Below are 19,548 nucleotides of genomic sequence, written 5' to 3'. Positions count from 1 at the left end.
CTGAAAATATTATAAAATTACAATAGGGAAAATAATATTACTGGTATAAGGATAAAACAGACAAAACCAGGAAATAGAATGAAAAGCCCACAAATGTTTGTAGAAATTTTAGTAAATGATAGATTTAGATTTTCAAATTTGTGGAGAAAGTGTAAATTTTTTTATATACTATTTGGAAAAAATAAATATTAAATTTATTTATACATTATCCTAAAACATAGTCCATATAAATTATAATTTCACATATGAAAGGACGTTCATTGCACCATTGTTTGTCAGAGTGAAAAATTGGAAGTGACCTGTGTCACAAATCAGGATTGTTTGATTAAATTATAACATGGCCACAAAACTAAATCTAAAGTACCTGTTAAAATGATGCATTAGAAGATTATCTAATGTCATAGAAAAATGTCCATATTTATCTTTATTTTGAAATGTTTTAAGACAGTAAATGCCAAAGGTCATAAAAGTGGAGGCCTACAGGCCAAATCTGTCCATACACAGATGGGTTTTGCTCACTTTTCAGTATTTTATGATATTGAGCCAACATTTAAAAATTGAGGGAACACATACAAAAACCAGATTTCCAGTGCATCCTTACACTTCTGCATATCTGACAACTCTGTGTCCACATTCCCACCACAGTTGGAGCTGCATAGTAGAGTAGCACATGTCCAAGGCCTACCAGCCATGCAGCTTGCACACATGTTCACTTACACCCAACCTCCTTCTCTTACCTGTCCAATCCTCTGTCTGGCCCCTGGGAGACAATGGATTGATGTTTACCATCTGATCTAAAACCTTTAAAGTTTGCATGCATATATAGGTGAGTGTATTTATTGCATGCTCACATATGTATGTAGGAAGATATGCAACGAAATTTCAATGCCAATAAAAGTTCACAGGTATCTCCAACTATATTGTAAGGGTTTTGACAACAGGGAACAAGTCAATATGGTTCATTACTTTATCCCCTGAAGGTAACTAAAAGAAAATTATCTGTTGAATGGCCAAAGAAAGAGGATAGTAGTTCTTGTTGGTCAGGTAGGAATGATTCTTCAAAATCTTTTTCTTAGGGGGTGAGTTTACTTTTTCTAATGTTCTAATTTGAAAATCTGAAAGAAAATTCACAATACACTTTACTTTTCTGATGTCCACAGGCAGAGAAAACTTTGTAAGCAGAGCAAACTATATCAGAAATAAATCTCATGAGGTTTTTAAATAATTAAAAAAACAACAACAACAACATCATGTTTAACTGAGACTTTAGGCAGAAATCCCAGGCACTGAATTCTGCTCTATAACACAGAGCCTAATACAAGAGCTGATTTATTTGTTTCTGCTTTTGTAATTTTGTTTTAGATTCTGGGCCTCCAATGGAAAGCATCAAAATACCCTTCCTTACCCTTTGCAAATTGTTATACATCTCCAACACACCCTCTCCAGAGAGCCCTTCTTGCAGGAATACTCAGGCAGCAATTAAAGTGATGCTATACAACCACCGGATGACTATTTCTAGCCTGTCCACTAAATAAATCCAGGATGAAATCACCAGCACAGAAGTTTCAGTTAATTGAGGAATCAGACAGCCAGAGAGACCAGACTAGGCGAGAAAGCGCCCTTATCCCAAGGACAGGCCTTTGCTCTCGCATTAGAGAAAATGCCCAAATGAACTTGCAAGTAAATTGTTTTCCTTCTCTAATATATGAGCTCTTGCTTTAGCGTTAAAGCCGCTTCTTAATGAGTTGGTAGGTAGATACAGAGCTAGATTGAGGGAATTAGTTCATGCCTGTATGTTTTCAAGATTGCCAGTGAAATGGAGATGCAGATAGCAATTTGAATCCAATTTTCAAGCTTGCATGGATGAAGAGTCACAGAGGGAAGCTGAGACAGACCAGGATGTTGGGGGTGAGCAGCACGGTGATAGTGACAGAGAAAGCCAGCTGACACAAAGCCCAGGTAGTATGCTCCCAAAAGAGATGGAGCAGTTGGGAAAACACTGACGTCAGGCAGAACTCAGTGAGGCCATCTCAACCTCCCAATCGGCATTCTATGGGTCCTAAGAGAAAATTAGAATCCTAGCCACGTTTAGAGCTGAAAGACACGTTCGAGTCACACTGCTGGAGGACAGTAATCAAACTCGGGGGGGGGGGGGGGCAAACCCTCTCCTGGATGAGAATGCAGATAAGTTAACCTCAGAGACCCTGTCTTTGCAGGACTTCAGACCAACATGGTGGTTTCAATACCAACAGGTCTGCTTGGGAAATGGAGTGGGTGCAGTGGGGATGTGTCTGCTGTTCAGACACCAGAAATCCCGAGGAAGATACCATCTTGCATCATTAAACATATAGTTTTGGGCATGAAACCAATTAAAAATAAAAACCTTTCCCAGATAGCGCCCCTAAGTTCCTACATTTAAAAAGAAAACACACACACAGTGGCTCAGGAGGAAAAAACAATAGGACCAGCCACTGGCAGCTAAAAGCTATTAAAGTAGGTGGTCTGCGTGGTTCGTTCAGCTGCCCAGCTCACTCAGTGTCAAATCCTAATTTGAGCGCGAACTCCTCACTTAGATAAATTGATAATTTGGGGGCTGAGGCTTATTTCACATGGTAGGTTTGTTTAACTTAGTCATTAAATTGTCCCATGAACATTATTTTAGGTTCACAATCCTCCCTTTCCCCATTTATTTGTTTTTCATCATATAACCTGGAAATGCAAAGCATTTGCGTCATCATTCATAAGGCCCTTTACTATTTCTCATCCTTCAAAAATGTATCAGGAGTTAATCAGAAGTCATACATGACGCATGTTTGCTCTGGATACCAGTATTTATAGTCCAATGCTATTTATTCTGTGTTACAGGGTATGTAAACAGAACACATAATACATAGCATATATCCTCTTCCCAATATGTACACTGCCACTGTCTGGCAACTTGGGATTCATTTCTGATTAATGTTAGTGAACAGGAAACAATTATTACCAAATGTATTATAAACTTGTACAGAGTAAAGAGTGGTGATTATTTGCATGTAAGGTTTTGACTTCATGATTTGTTGTATGGAATAAGTAGAGAAAATCTATGTGATTGCTGTGAGCTTAAGAAATTCAAGAATGTACTTTCTAAGTAACAGAACGTAGTCAAACAACAGTTCAAACAGAGCTATTGTACCTTCAACAATTTTACAAACTGTGAAAGTAATTCCCTTTCCACTCCTCCTCTCACCCTAGCCAGAGACAATTTTATGCTTTTACTTAGGTTCATGAATAAACGCTGAAGAGCGTGAACTGGGATTCTTGGTTTAAATCCTTTTGTGAGTATTATTTCGTTTAATTCTTGAAATGGATCTGCTGAGCAGGTGTTTTTACTATGATGGTAAAACTTACTCTTGGAGAATTTAGAAACTTACTAAAAATTTGGAGTGGGTTTATGAACCCACACTGAGGTTTGGGGTTGTCAAAGGGAAGATACTTAAAACAACTCATGGTTGGAAGATTGGGTCAAGCCTGGACTGAATCCAGAGAGAGACCATGATTCAGGCAATGAGGATGGTTGATTTGAAATTGAAATCCAGTTAAAGATTCTGGTCTATGAGATGGCTCGATGTCCGCTAATTTGAAGTTGTTGATAGTTTATTACAGTTTTTTACTTTAAGTGGAGTTCCCTGACATGGAGTTTTTAATCTCCATTATTCCTGGAGTCCTTTGCCATACCCTACCTTCCTCAGACTCAATAGATAGCTTTTAGGAGGTTTCTTAAACACCCTGTTCCTTGCACTCTCCAAAACTAATTGAATCTTCTCTCATCTTTAACCCCTTCCCTTCCATTTGCAAGATTAACTCTGCGGCCATTTGCACCCTTGTGTTCTTCAGATATCATTTTTTTCTGCTTCCTTAAGCACGTGCCTCACCAATGCTATTTATTGCTCTTGAATATTTAGGTCACTCATCAGGTTTTCTCCTCTTCAACTTAAGCAGTTTTTATTAAAAAAAAAAAAAAGAAAAGAAATGTAGTCACATATTTTAAAGGCTTTCCATAACCTACTTTTCCTTTAAATTATCTTTCTTTTCCTACTTCGTTTTACCCTCAAATTATAAAATAAGAGACTGCCTGTCTATCCATCCCATCTCTGAGCATGTACAAAACACATTTCATGATTTCTTATTTACTGGCTTTTATAATAGAAAATGTCCATTTTATTGAAAGTAATTAATAAGTTTCTAATTCATGTAACCTCAATATGTGAAAATACGTTTTGGCTTCTGTAAATCCACTGAGTCTTTTTAGCCATTTCAAGGTTTGTTTTTGTGTGAGAAGGAATGTGCAGGTCATACTATGGATAAAAGAGCTAGCTATAGGTTGGGTTATAAAACTTGGATTTATAGCTAAACAGAAATGAAACTTTATTTGAGTAGCTCCCAATCTTTATTTCTAAGTCGCAGTTTGGAAATTTGAGGATGTAATGGGCATTGTGCAAAACATAATGGAAAACCTGCCCAGCCCACTTCAACATCCCTGCCCCCACCACGCCTGATTTCGGTATTTCTGGAGTCTAGCAGTTTTCTCCTTAGGGCTGCACCACTGTGACTTACTACTTTGGGCATAACGTCATTTGTTATTTTAATAACACTACCAAAAAGAAAAAGAAAACATGGAGCAAAGCGAGTCAAGCTGTCACCTTCCAGCTTTATAGAAGGCTTTGAAAGCAACCAAACAAGGGAAGAGCCAGAAGCAGGCGGCTCCCAAGTTACATTCCTAAACGCAGACACAGAGCTGAGGATGTTTTATCAAGAACAGAGACTCAGAGGCGGCCTACAAATGAGTCTGTCCTTGGAACACTTTGGCTAAGTGTTCACATCCCGATAGCTACCCATAAACCAGAGTGAAGAGTGATTGAGAGATGAGCAGACCTCATAGCCAGGCTTAGGGTGAGAATTGGCTCATAGCACACTGGGGGCCTGCTCAGCAGGCTGCGGTGGGCCATCTGATCCCCCAAGGACTATCAATACAGTAGGTGCTGTTGGAGGTCGGCTCCAGCCAGGTCATGACCCCGGGATTCTCAGATGATGAGGCTATGCCTGCTGTCTATGGAATGGTATTGCCAGGTAAATATTTTATAATAATCATATCATAAAGTTAAGTTTCTTCTAGCCAGTCATGGCAAAAGAGTACATGACTTTAGAGACTGAGAAATTGGCCTTGTGTGGTGGTTCCTTGGACAACCTGTGTTGTCTCCTACACGCTACCTTCACTGAAAGTAGGATGGGTGAAGAAGACAGTGAATAAATATGGAGAAGATAAGGATTTGCATAAAGAGATTGGAAAATTCAAGAGAAATAAGCATGGTTAAGCAAGAAAAAGCCTAAAATAACTCACTCAAGAAATCAGTGACAAATTTGGCATGACAAATACTCTATATTTTTTGTTCTTGTTATAAGATATTTACTTTCAATGAGCAAACTGCTAAGACGAAATTTTAAAAATAGTTGTTTCTTTGAAAACTTCACTTAAAGTGATTTGGTAAAAGTAAACCACATTAATTGCATGCATATTCATAGACTATGTGGCCACATTGCTCTGAGCATTCACAGTTTGACATGGAATGGAATTTTGCTGTTTTTGTATGTGTTAATATTAAGTCTCAGCTAACATATAAGTATAGATTTGCTAAATAATCTGGGTGTACAGTAAGAATTTTAAATGAGGAAGTTTACTTGTCTGTAATCTTCTGACCTTTTGGTTAAGAAGAACATTAGTTACTAATTTTTAGATTGAAGTTTTTTTTAAAGTTTAGATTGACGTTTCTTACCATCTCAGCTTAAGAATCAGAATATCATAGAATGATCATGGGATTTTCCAAATCCTTAAGATGAATGGAAGCAAATAATAAAAGTGACATAGAATAGACCCAAACAAAATAAAAATTGCTTCAAATTACTTCCTTATTTTTTTGGGAGGAATACAGAATGCATATTTCATTCCCTCTTCTTTTTTATTTTTTATTTTTAATGTTCTATTTGTTGGTTAAAACCATTTTTTAAATGATAGTGAAGTTAATAATAATGACTACTTAATGAGCATCTGTTAGGAGCCTTATGTATTGTGTATATTTAAAAAGCAAAACAAAAAACACCAAATGATAAATTTTATTCTCCTCAAATTTTTAAGTGTAGAAAGTGGGTCAAAAAATTTAAGTTCACACAACCAGTAGCTAGCAGAGATAGGTTTGAGTCTCAAGTTTAACTACAAAGCTTTATCTGTTACATCCAGAGACCCATCCATATTATCTATATATAAAAAAGCCTAAGCGACCTTTTAACTGTTCGACCATTTGACCGGTAGCTATGACATGCACTGACCACCAGGGGGAAGATGCTCAACACACAGGCATGGAAACATGGAACAGAATGATTAATCTCAGAGGGAAGCAGTGATAGGGGAGGGCGGGAATCAGGCCGAAACCAGCAGTCCGACATTCCCCAAGGGGTCCCAGATTGTGAGAGGGCACAGGCCAGGCTGAGGGACCCCACTGGTGCATGAATCCATGCACCGGGCCTCTAGTCTGTGTATAAAGGTTACAGAAAGTAGAGCTAGACCATCCTTATGGAAGAAGGAGGCCAGTCGTGCTAATATGGCTTACAGAAAATATCAAGCCTGCTGGGCCTTTACTGCTCTTCCTTTCAAGAAGGAATGGCATTTCATGAGAAATTTTCCTTAGACTATTACCTTCATAAGAGCAGAGACATTCTTTATTCTCTTCTTCAGTGTGTTATCATTCCTTCTTCCTGAGCCAACAGGCTTGGCACATATTGCACACACTAATGGTTAGTTGAAGGAATCCAGGGCAAATTTGCTTAGTTTTCTTTTCATTTTTCATTGTTTTGGAGATCACTTAATTACTTAAATAATCTTACCCTAATGAGTTCTCTTAGAGAACTAGCTACTAGTGTGTATATTTTTTCCCCAGTAGATAATATAAACTAAAACTGCTTCGCTGATGATACAACTGTGTTTGAAGGAAAACATGTTCTGCTTACCAGATTTGTGCTCAAGTCCTAATCCATTCACAGTTTATCTGTTTGAATATCTTCCCTTATCATGCATTATTTAAGTAAAGACATTACATTTACACATATCTATAATGTGAACTGCTCAAAGTTTAGCTACTTTGTACTAGATGGCATGGTGGAGTATATAAACTGTATTGGGGATATTCACATGATAAAAGTCAAGAAGAGAAGTGTCATTTTTGTCTTAGCTTTTATATTGGATCAGTCAATGTGGAACCTTCCTCATGAGGAAAGATTGAGATCAGGGGTTGTAATTCTAGTTCAGTCTGAATGAGAGGTCTGATTTTTCAAAATGTTTGGAGAGTTTGAAGGTGAGGAGGAGATAGAGTATTTAAATAGGTTTGAACTAATGGTGTTGGAATAGGAAAAGGGAGGGAAGTGGAGAAAAAGAGGTTAGGGTGGCATTTGATGGCATATATTACATATATTAAATTACATTGTGATTTCCCTGTGGTTATCATCAAGAAAGTCATTATATTTCCAGCAGGTAAGAGAACTGACTTTCCATATTTACCACATAAAGTTCATCATTCTCTCCAACCAACTTGCTTTATTTTAACTCTAAATTAGTGCTTTAGATACAAAAATCTTTGCTGAGTTGATGCAGCTTTTTATGTTCCATCATCTCAATTGCCATTAGATCATTTGGTAAAGACTTTAATCTTCTCCAGGCTCTCATTTTTCAAGTTTTAGTGGGCTAACACTATGGTCATTTTGCTCAGTTCTAGAAATAGGCTGCAATCAGACACTGAGGAAACAATCATTTTGTCTTTCGATTGGAAACAATAAAAATAGTTGCTGCCTATTACTCTCTACACTTCATTACTATTTTATTTTTATATCCTCATTGAATCTGGCATGAATCATAAGTATAAGAGGCCTGTGTCATTTCTGTCATTGAAAAGTCAAAGGACCCAAGATTTAGCCTTATGGAGGTGAATTCCTTTCTTAGTACTTTATTCCTACATTCTAGTAATTGTTACCAGAAGAATGATGGTGTCTGTTACACTTATACTTATGGGTGCATTAGTTTTAAGGAATGATAACCAAGAATATTATGTCTATAAACACAATTCACATACCTTTACTTTTCATCTGTGTATTTTTATGAAGAGCAACACATGCATTGATTCATTTTTCCTTTCTCTCCACAAGCCATGGAGAGACATGCTTAAAATAAATATAGATTCTTAAGTACAACTAAGTTTTCTTTTCTTCACTTAACTGTTATAGTGTGTTATCTAAATGGGTATTTTCTTTATACTCAGAAGAAGGAATTTCACTTCTATGTGCACCTTCTAATCATTTCACAAGTTCTGATCCTATATATTCTGAAGTACTTCAGTCTATTCTTCAGAGGGAAAAATATTAATTTACTCTTTTTAGCTTATCTTTGGGCCTAAAATGATTTTCATTCCTCTTTTCAAAACTGTCCTGGATCTACTACTCAAAGTTCCACATGGCCTTGTGCTCAGTCTCAGCATCCAATGGAAGGCACCTGCACCATTGAAAAGGGATGCATTGTTTGGAATTGCTCAGCTCTTCTAGAACAACGGTTTTTATTCTAGAATTTTTTTTTATCAGAGTCATAACAAGCCTCAATCCCTCTGCAAATCTGATAATTTGATTCACATGTTTAATTCAAAGCAATGAATTAACTAATTTAGAGTTATTAAACCAGCAGCCTGCCGACTTGAGGAAGAAACAAAACAAAATTTAAAAAGCCGACTATACAAATTTCTAACTTCTCAAGACGGTAAGAAAGACACAGACATCGACTCCAATACAGCTGCCAAATCACACATAAGTTTCAGCAGCTCTCCGAGGATGGCTCCATTTCCTTTCCATGCCTCTTCCTTGCGAGGATGTAACAACCTTTAGACAGAGGGCGGCTTGCTCTCTGGCCACTCCATTTGGCCAGATTGCCCTAGTCAGCATCATTGACTAGATACGTGCACCATCAATATTGGAGATCTGTCAGATCCCTGATACTGAAGAGGAAGGGTCCTGTAATGCTTAATCGAATGAATTTCATTTTTAAACATCAAAAGAATGGTTTCTTTCAGATGGTGCTTTGTTTATAATTCCCCAGACGTCTTTTTCTTTTGTGCAGGAGATGTATTGTGTGCAAAAGTAACTAAATGGGCCACAGACAAGGACACAAGGACACGGCTACTAGTTAAATCATCTTTAGGTCTCTTTCTCTCTTTTTCTAGAGTAAGTAGTGTTTAGGATGTGTTTTGAAAAAGGAAAGAGATAGTTCGGCAAACGTGGAGTGGAAGTTTGTCTAGTGTCATGAAGAATAATCTTATGTTTGTCAGGAAACCAATGTTGTGAATATGTTTACAATAAAAAGGGAATTCATTAAGGTTTTCACATTGAAAAAATGCACAAATTCTCTTGTATTAGTACTAACATGGGGAGCAAATTGCTACTTCAGTAACTTTCACTCTTATTTATCATTTACTTTTACATTTTTCCTTTTTTACAAAAAGTGCAACTTACATACAGTAAAGTGCATAAGCCTTACATATACCGCTTGATAAATGTGATGGGTTTTTATTGTGGCTTTCTTTGCTCAAATACTTTACATACTGCATATCTGGTAAAGCCTGCTATTGTGCTGCAATTTCCTAAGTGAGAAAAACTACCCATTGCTTCCAGAATACTTTCACCACATTGTTTTAGATATAATTACACACTCAGTGGAGGTGAGTCAATGGCTAAGTCTCATTCTGTGTTTCTGAACCTACAGGTTGTCAGGCTCCATGCACTAGAGTAGATGCTTACCCTCAGTCTATGGCACTCTCCTGAGAACAAACTATAGTACAAAACCTTGAAAACAGAGTGTGAAAATTATATATATATATAGACACACAAATATGTCACACACAAGCAAATGTTGGGAGGAAGGAGAAAAAGAAAAGAGAGAAGAATATATTTAGGAAGCCTTCTATATTTACTTCACCCCAATTTGACCAGACTTGTTCCATGGATTCTTATCCTTGGCACTTGTCATCATATTGGTCCAGAGTTGTTTTGGGTACCTGGGAATTTCCTCAGCAACATGGGTATCCCCTAGATTACAAGCTCCTTATTGACAAGAATGTGCTCTATTTTATGTGGTCATCCATTCCTCCTTTGCTTCCATCCTCCTCAGCCGTTGACGGCATATAAAAATCAGAAGATGTCTTAGAATGAAGAAAGTAACAGAAAAAGCTCTGATTTCCTAGCAATATCTCTACTGCTCCCTGTGGCCACCACACCCACCCACACAACTGCTCTTTGACTGAGATTCAGGAGCTCATGAAAAAGCTCTCGATATGTACAGTAGCTCATAATGTGTTGCTTGGCTCGAAGGAAAACCTGATTTTTTTAAGTGTAAATTTACTTCATTTCTGCCTGATGTTGTCAAAATATCAGCGTGGACTATCACTAATGTCAGCTATCAGAGCTGCAAGGTGTCGTGAGCCCCAGGACAGAACTCTGTTATTTTTAAGTAAAATTGAAAGTCACTCATATGTGTCATCCTAATATAAGCAAACCGTGTTACCTTCTACTGCATCAATTTCACAACTGTGTGATGAAACCTTCCTTCAGAGAAGGGGACTTGGCTCCCCAAGACTTCCTTAAAATGTCTCTCCCCAAGTCTCTTTTCTTCCTCTTTCTCTCCAACATCATTGATAGCAGGAGTGACCGATCATTGATGTAAGAACAACTTCAAAGCCTATTAAATACCAACACCAAAGCTGTTTATAAATTAGTGGAATTAACTGAAAGTTTAGGAGATCTAAAACAGAATATAGACTATATACCTCAGTGGTTATCTCTTCCATTGTATAAAATAAATAAACTTCATTTGCTGCCTACTTGGTGGTAATGCCATGCAAAATTACCACATCTCACTCTTCAGGCAGAGGAGAGATGATGGGTAAGACTCCTAGACTATCACACCTAGTCTCACTTCCAATGGCAGTCAGCTCTTTTACTTTATCGCCTTTTTTTTCATGGTTTCTCTAATAGTGGCATTTTGTATTGAAAGCTAGATATCTAGGCATAATATTGTTGAAGTAAACTTTTAATTATCTCAGGACAGAGTGTGCTTTTTAGCCCTTAAATACACAGTTTAAAAAGCTATTATGGCCCTTATTTATTCTATCAGTTAGAATTTCAGGCAACACTGGTAAGGCTGATAATTTTTATCTCTAGTGTCTGCTCAACAAGTAGGCTGCTTCTCAGAGATCAATGTCTGCAAGAGATAGACAGAGAACACCAAAACACCCTGCCATTTTTGGTAATGTATTCGAGTAGCCCCAGAAATCAGAACACTATACAAATTATATACACCAAGATTACATTTTAAAAACAAAAGTTAAATAAACATAAATAATCATAAATTCAACCTCATGGGAATTCCTCTTGATTTCTTGTTCTGAAGTTTTGTTATACAATTACATATATTCTATCTCTCTGGATTCCAATTGTTATCAATCATGAATTCCTTTGTCCCGATTTTTCTTATTCTTCAAAAAACTTTAAAAACAACGAATCAGGTTTTGTGTAATGGTCTGGTATAGTGGAAGGATCAGATACTACCAGGTGCTTGCCAGTTATTTCATTACTAGAGGCCCGGTGCATGAAATTCGTGCATGGGGGTGTCCCTCAGCCCAGCCTGCACCCTCTCCAATCTGGGACTCCTCGAGGGATGTCCAACTGCCCGTTTAGGCCCGATACCAGTAGGATTGGGCCTAAACAGGCAGTTGGACATCCCTCTCACAATCCAGGACTGCTGGCTCCCAAATGCTCGCCTGCCTGCCTTCCTGATTGCCCCTAACCACTTCTGCCTGCCAGCCTGATCACCCCCTAACCATTCCCCTGCCAGCCTGATTGATGCCTAACTGCTCCCCTGCCAGCCTGATTGCCCCTAACTGCCCTCCCCTGCAGGCCTGGTCACCCCTAACTGCCTTCCCCTGCAGGCCTGGTCACCCCTAACTTCCCTCCCCTGCAGGCCTGGGTCCCCCCAACTTCCCTCCTCTGCCAGCCTGGTCACCCCTAACTGCCCTCCCCTGCAGGCTTGTTGCCCCCAACTGCCCTTCCTTGTAGGCCTGGTCCCTCCCCTGCTGACCTGATTGCCCACAACTGCCCTCCCCTGCTGGCCATCTTGTGGTGGCCATCTTGTGTCCACATGGGGGCAGCCATCTTTGACCACATGGGGGCAGCCATCTTGTGTGTTGGAGTGATGGTCAATTTGCACATTACTCTTTTGTTACATAGGCTAGAGGCCTGCTGCACAGGTGGGGGCCAACTGGTTTGCCCTGAAGGGTGTCCTGGATCAGGGTGGGGGTTCCCTTGGGGCATGGGGCGGCCTGGGTGAGGAGCCTGTGGTGGTTTGCAGGCCGACCACCCCCTCCCTCCCCGGAGACCCAAGCGGAGGCCCTGGAATCTGATATTTATTTATCTTCTATAATTGAAATTTTGTAGCCTTGAGCGGAGGCCTGGGCTGGCCAGGGTATGCAGGAAGCTTGGCTTCCTCCATTGCCAGGAAAACCCAAGCCTCCTGTTCACTCTGTGGCTGCAGCCATCTTGGTTGGGTTAATTTGCATACTTGCTCCTGATTGGCTGGTGGGCGTGGCTTGTGGGTATAGCGGAGTTAGGGTCAGTTTGCATATTACTCTTTTATTAGATAGGATTGTCATCTGTAAAGCTGAAAAAGATACTTCTTTTCAGGGTTGTTGTGAGAATTCAATATATTAAAGTGCAAAAAATTCTATCACTTAAGTTATTCATATATTGATAAATTTTTATTAGCATATTACATTGTGGGTACATCTATGAAGTGATCATTATGTATCAGGCATCCTGCATGACTTAAGCAGAGTGTGGAGAAAATTTGCATTTTTTAACTTAATTTCTACTGTGTATCTAAATACATATCCAAATTTTTTAAATCATTTTAATTAGGATTCTCTCTGTAACTTCATAAGATGTTACTGTAAATGTTTAGAATGTTTATGTGATTGATTTGAATATTTTTGTTAGAGATTACATATCAATTCACAAGGTGACATATTTTTATGATGATTGCTTTTAGGAAAATGTTTATACTAAATGTCATATATTTTAATGTGCAGAACACCACTTACTAACCCTGTATTTTATTGTGAATATTTGCTGCCCAAAGTCACAATTTTAGCCTAGACACAAAGATCCTGTGTTGCCTAAACCAAAGACCCAACTTAAAGTTGGGGCAGAGGGCTTAATCATGGCAAGTCAGAGGGGGGATTACTTGGGGCACACATTTGCTGCTGGGTAAGACTGTCCCTCAGACAAGCAATAAATATTTGTAGCAGCATCTGGAGTTAGGCACAGGGTTTTTGAATCTCAGATAACTTAATTATTTTATTGTTAGTTTAATGCTTGTAAAAAAAAGGAATATAATAATAATACAAATCACCTCAGGAGTTTCTGTGAAGAGTAACCATGCTCAGTATATGTTCATTATTATCAATATTATTGTCCTTTACAATTCAAAATTACTGATAAATTAATATCATTGATAATGATAATTTAGTATTGCCTCTATCACTACACCCTAAACTGAATCTATTTCATAAACACACACACACACACAATTTTTTCGTGACTGTTAAAAAAGGTAATTATCTTGTACACATTTAACAACTATGAATATTAAGAACATATATTTAATGCTTAACATTTATAGATCATGGTTCAGAGATGTTATCTCACTTTGATCTTTACTTCTAAAAGAAAAATCGTTATTATTATCCCTGTTTGAGAAAGAAATAAAATTAAAGTCCATGGAAGTTAAGTGAAATGATCAGATTCACACAGCTAGTCATTAAGAATAGATATTAGCAGCCACAACTTTGCAAGAAGAAATATAGGAATTCAAGTAGAGAAAGCTAAGGGCAGGGACTTTTTTCTCATAAGTTTCTATAGTACTTTTGGGACTTAGTCATAAACTAACATCATAAAATACCAAACCGATTATTATATACTTGCCATAGTAAGATGTTAAGTCTTCTGAAGGTCATCTTCATTGTTTAGTCTGTTGTGACTATGTTATTTCATAAATGATGTAACTATTATTGTTTTAATAAGGCCCTATGATGCCATACCAGAAGTAAAACTTTTATAGAAATGTAAACAGCAGAGGTGGCAAGAGGTTGACAAGTGGTTGACAAAAGGAAACTTTTTTTTCTAGAAGAACAGTCTTCACATAGTTTGTGTATCACATGGGGGGGTGGGGAAGGAATGCCATCCTTCTAACACTGTGCTTGCTTCTAAGTGAAATGTTTTTCACTTTTACAGTTAGCATTAATAGAAACAAGTAAATATTATAACCAAAAATTTAGAGGATCTGATAACAACTAAGTATGTTAACATTTACTATGTTCTACCAGAGTAAGAATTCCACATCCCTCAAAAGGAACCTGCCTCTCTAGTAATCAGAAAAATACAAATTAAAACCAAAAGCTATACTTTACTTCTCTCAGTTTGGCAAACATTAAGAAGATGCATAACAATTGTTTGAAGTTTATTGAGAAACAGGATTGACCTGATCAGGGTAAGATCTGCTGCCACCATCCAGGAGAACAATATAGGGGTCCTCAGAAGAAAGCTTATACCCAGCCCTGATCCAGTGCTCTTACTCCTGGGCATGTACAGTAGAGACATCCATATGCAAGTTTATGACATGTTGTGAAAATTTCATTTCAACACCATTTCAAGCAGTTTGAGGCCATCTTCATGCCATTTACTAGAGAAATACATAAGGAAAGAATGTCATGATTTGCTCACTATGGAATTAGAAGCAATACATTTGAAATAGCTAGAACAACATAGAAACATAATATTGAGAGTAATTTGAAAATTAAAACATTCCAAAAATTGGTACAATCGTGTCAATATACCTATAATAATAAAAGTGTGATATGCTAATTAGATTGGACTTCCTTCCAGACGAAGCCAGGTCCCAGGTGCCTGCCGGCAGCCAGAGGGAAGCCCAGGCCCCGGGTGCCAGAGGGAAGTCGGTGCCAGCAGCCGGGGAAAGGAAGGCCTACTCTTGCACAAATTTCATGCATCGGGCCTCTAGTATTTTAATAAATAACTTCCTTTGCAATATGTGGAATATTAGAAATGCTAATATGTGATACTGACCGCAAGTGTAAAACAGAAGTCAAGAAAATAATACTCACTGGGTGAAGGGTATTGGTTAATAAAATGTAATTATATTATCTTTATTATCATTATTAGTTTTATAAACAGTCATAGAGCTACCAGGTGTAAAGGAGTTATTGATTATAAAAGTCACAACTCAATATTGTAAGTTTTATGCTTTCTTCCATAATTTTGTCCTCTCATTGGTTTATATTTTTTGTCCATACCAGAAACCTTTGTGAAGTTTTCTATAAATTTTGGTTTATTTAGTTCAGTTCATGAACATTATGCTCAGTTTACTTTATTGATGATAGAGATAGATAGATAGATAGATAGATAGATAGATAGATAGATAGATGATAGATGATAGATAAATAGATAGATAGATGATAGATAGATGACAGACATATTCTTATCTAGATATGATCACATTCAAAACATTATCAGACTTTAAATACATCGCCAGCCTGAAAGTATCTTTTGAATCATCCTTTTAATTGGGGCAGGTAGGTACAATAAACAGGTAGGAAAAAGAAGGATTTTGGTAAATGTGGTTCAAAAAGAAGATATCTGATATATTTTAAAGTAATGTTCATATTATAGTTGTTAATTTTTTTTTTCTATTTCCTTACAGGTTTAGATGTTTATTTGGCTACTTGGCTACTGATTAGAGAACACAAAATGAACAACTCAACAAACTCCTCTAACAGCGGCCTGGCTCTGACCAGTCCTTATAAGACATTTGAAGTGGTGTTTATTGTCCTTGTGGCTGGATCCCTCAGTTTGGTGACCATTATTGGGAACATACTGGTCATGGTCTCCATTAAAGTCAACCGCCACCTCCAGACCGTCAACAATTACTTTTTGTTCAGCTTGGCCTGTGCTGACCTCATCATTGGTGTTTTCTCCATGAACTTGTATACCCTCTACACTGTGATTGGCTACTGGCCTTTGGGACCTGTGGTGTGTGACCTTTGGCTAGCCCTGGACTATGTGGTCAGCAATGCCTCAGTGATGAATCTGCTCATTATCAGCTTTGACAGGTACTTCTGTGTCACAAAACCGCTCACCTACCCTGTCAAGCGGACCACGAAAATGGCAGGTATGATGATTGCAGCTGCCTGGGTCCTCTCCTTCATCCTCTGGGCTCCGGCGATTCTCTTCTGGCAGTTCATTGTAGGGGTGAGAACTGTGAACGATGGGGAATGCTACATTCAGTTTTTTTCCAATGCTGCTGTCACCTTTGGCACTGCCATTGCAGCCTTCTACCTGCCAGTGATCATCATGACTGTGTTATACTGGCACATATCCCGAGCCAGTAAGAGCCGGATAAAGAAGGACAAGAAGGAGCCTGCGGCCAACCAAGATCCAGTGTCTCCAAGTCTGGTCCAAGGACGGATAGTGAAGCCAAACAACAACAACATGCCTGGCAGTGATGACGGCCTGGAACACAACAAAATGCAGAATGGCAAAGCCCCCAGAGATGCTGTGAGTGAAAACTGTGTCCAGGCGGAGGAGAAAGAAAGCTCCAATGATTCCACCTCTGTCAGTGCTGTCGCCTCTAACATGAGAGATGATGAAATAACCCAGGATGAAAACACAGTTTCTACTTCCCTGGGCTATTCCAAAGATGAGAACTCGAAGCAAACATGTATCAAAATCGTCACCAAGACCCAAAAGGGTGACTCGTGTGCCCCGACTAATACCACCGTGGAGCTAGTTGGTTCTTCAGGTCAGAATGGAGATGAAAAACAAAACACGGTAGCTCGCAAGATTGTGAAGATGACTAAGCAGCCTGCAAAAAAGAAGCCTCCTCCTTCCCGGGAAAAGAAAGTGACCAGGACAATCTTGGCTATTCTGCTGGCTTTCATCATCACCTGGGCCCCATACAACGTCATGGTGCTTATTAACACCTTCTGTGCACCCTGCATCCCCAACACAGTGTGGACAATTGGTTACTGGCTTTGCTACATCAACAGCACTATCAACCCTGCCTGCTATGCACTTTGCAACGCCACCTTCAAGAAGACCTTTAAACACCTTCTCATGTGTCATTACAAGAACATCGGCGCAACGAGGTAAAACATCTTTGGGACAAAAGAAGGTGGCCCAGGGGAACTTGGGAAGAAGAAGAAGAGGGGTAACAGAGCTAGTTTTAAAATCTCTGCCATTGCACTTTATAGTCTTATTATGGATGTGCAATTAAGGAGCTCAAAAGTGACACTCTTTTGTGCCTCTGCTCCAGTTTGAGAAACTCTCACCTCATAAGCCCTGCCAATGTAGGAGCAACGAGACCGTGAAAGCCACACGTTGGGAATGTGGATTTAAGGATGCTCTACATTTTCTCAGACTCCTGAAGAAGGGCTTCTGAATCTACAAGTTTATCAGTTTCTGCACAAGAAGAAGAATAACCTTGCTCCTTTTTTGTTGTTGTTCCCACATGTCTTTACAAGTCGATGAAAGGCTACAGTTACAAGTAACATGGAGACTTAAACATAAATAAATAGACACTATGCCATAGAGCAGTAAAGAAATAAAACCAAAAAGAGTGTAGAAAGAACCTCAGAGTGCTAAGCATATATTACTCTTTTCTTATGGTTTTACCTGGAGGGTTGCAATATTATAAATGCTTATTTTTTACCTTTGCTTTTCCTAACATCAAAAGAAAACAAACAAACAAACAAAAACAAACAAGAAGCCCAATGAGATCACGTCATTATTTTCCTCGCTCTGGCACTTGTTTTTGTACTGTTCTGCACTGTGTAAGGGCAAATTATAGAGGATTTTCACTAAACCGGAGACAGCCATGAAAAAGGGGCATTTCACCCCTGATCACTGTGTCCTTTGCCTTTTTTGGTGGTATAAAAGTCTATAAGGATATAGTTCAATTATGATCCTTTATGGGAAATGGTTTCACCAATCTGGTTTTCTCCCAAACTAGCCTCTTATTTTAATAGAATAGTCTCCCTAATACATAAACATGTTTGAGAAGCCAAAGTTATTTTTTTAAATATATTTTATTGATTTTTTACAGAGAGGAAAGGAGAGGGATAGAGAGTTAGAAACATCGATGAGAGAGAAACATCGATCAGCTGCCTCCTGCACACTCCCTACTGGGTATGTGCCCGCAACCAAGGTACATGCCCTTGACTGGAATTGAACCTGGGACCCTTGAGTCCGCAGGCTGACGCTCTATCCACTGAGCCAAACCGGTCAGGGCTATTTTTTTTTTAATTGAGGTTTCATCAAGTTAAATAATTGTCATTATAGTTGGAGAAAGTTTACTGAGGCCAGACAAATTTTGAGATAAGAAAATGGGCGGTTGAAAGGACATTCTGTTTCAACCTGAATCTGCCTGACCCGCATATGAAATGTTACTTGTAAGACATGAACTTCTGGCCTTTGTCAGCAGGAAGAAGATGCTGCTTTTTTCATTTTGAATTCTGAATAGAATTAATATACTCCTGCAGCACCAGTGACCTCTGGGTCAGTCCCAAGAAATTAAGACCTTCCCCTCAATGCTTTCTGAAAGCCATTGAGCTCATAAGGCTGTTTATAACCATCCCATGATCCAATGAAGAGAAAAAAATAAACAATTAAAAAACATTTACTGAAACCATATATTCCACATTCCTCAATTGTCAAGTCTCCCTAAAAAAATTTAACTTCAAAATTCCATCAATAGAAGTATAGTAATCTTTGTGACAGACATGTAGTGGATAACTTAAACAGAGGCCAGGTGAGCTCAGCAGAATCTGAAACAAGAATGTAGTGGTTGTACCTGGGTCATTCTCACATTTCTCTAATACTGTGCCATAAGAACGTCATGTCAGGAACTAATACCCAAACAGTGGCTTTAAAGAATCTTGTCCATGTAGATACTTTTTATATGGTACCTCAAATAAATATATGATTATATTATTCATGATTTAACTAGTTATTTTCATTTCTCCTTTGTTTTACTATATTTTCTGTAGTCTCCCAATTAGATTTTCTAAAGATGATCCAATCCATAGAAATAAAAGTTCTAAAACTTTTTTTCAAATTTCATATTCTGCCTTTAGGTTTATGGTCTTCATCTTGACCAGTTATATATCTGTGTGAGCTGCATGATGACTTAATCAGTATTAGACATTAGCAATTTAGTTATTTTGTGTGACTTGCCTCATTGATGGCATCTCAACAATTTTGAGAGTTAACCAAAAGCACAACACAAACAACAGCAAAAAGAACAGCCAGGAAGAAGCAAATTGCCAACAATGTTTTAACCTAACTTTATCAAAATAACCT

General features: G+C 38.3%; 1 protein-coding gene across 1 annotated transcript; it reads left to right on the top strand.

The window, feature by feature from the left end:
- The first annotated feature begins 15,924 nt into the window (after window positions 1–15,924).
- On the top strand, window positions 15,925–17,739 carry CHRM2 (cholinergic receptor muscarinic 2). Its single transcript, XM_054726349.1, has one exon. It carries the CDS (start codon window positions 15,940–15,942, stop codon window positions 17,338–17,340), a length of 1,401 nt encoding a protein of 466 aa, XP_054582324.1. The 5' UTR covers window positions 15,925–15,939; the 3' UTR covers window positions 17,341–17,739.
- Window positions 17,740–19,548: the final 1,809 nt, after the last annotated feature.

The sequence above is a fragment of the Eptesicus fuscus genome, chromosome 14 (assembly GCF_027574615.1).
Source record: "Eptesicus fuscus isolate TK198812 chromosome 14, DD_ASM_mEF_20220401, whole genome shotgun sequence".
NCBI lineage: Eukaryota > Metazoa > Chordata > Mammalia > Chiroptera > Vespertilionidae > Eptesicus > Eptesicus fuscus.
The sequence above is the reverse complement of the archived record's forward strand: the minus strand, read 5'-3'. Positions and strand labels throughout refer to the sequence as shown.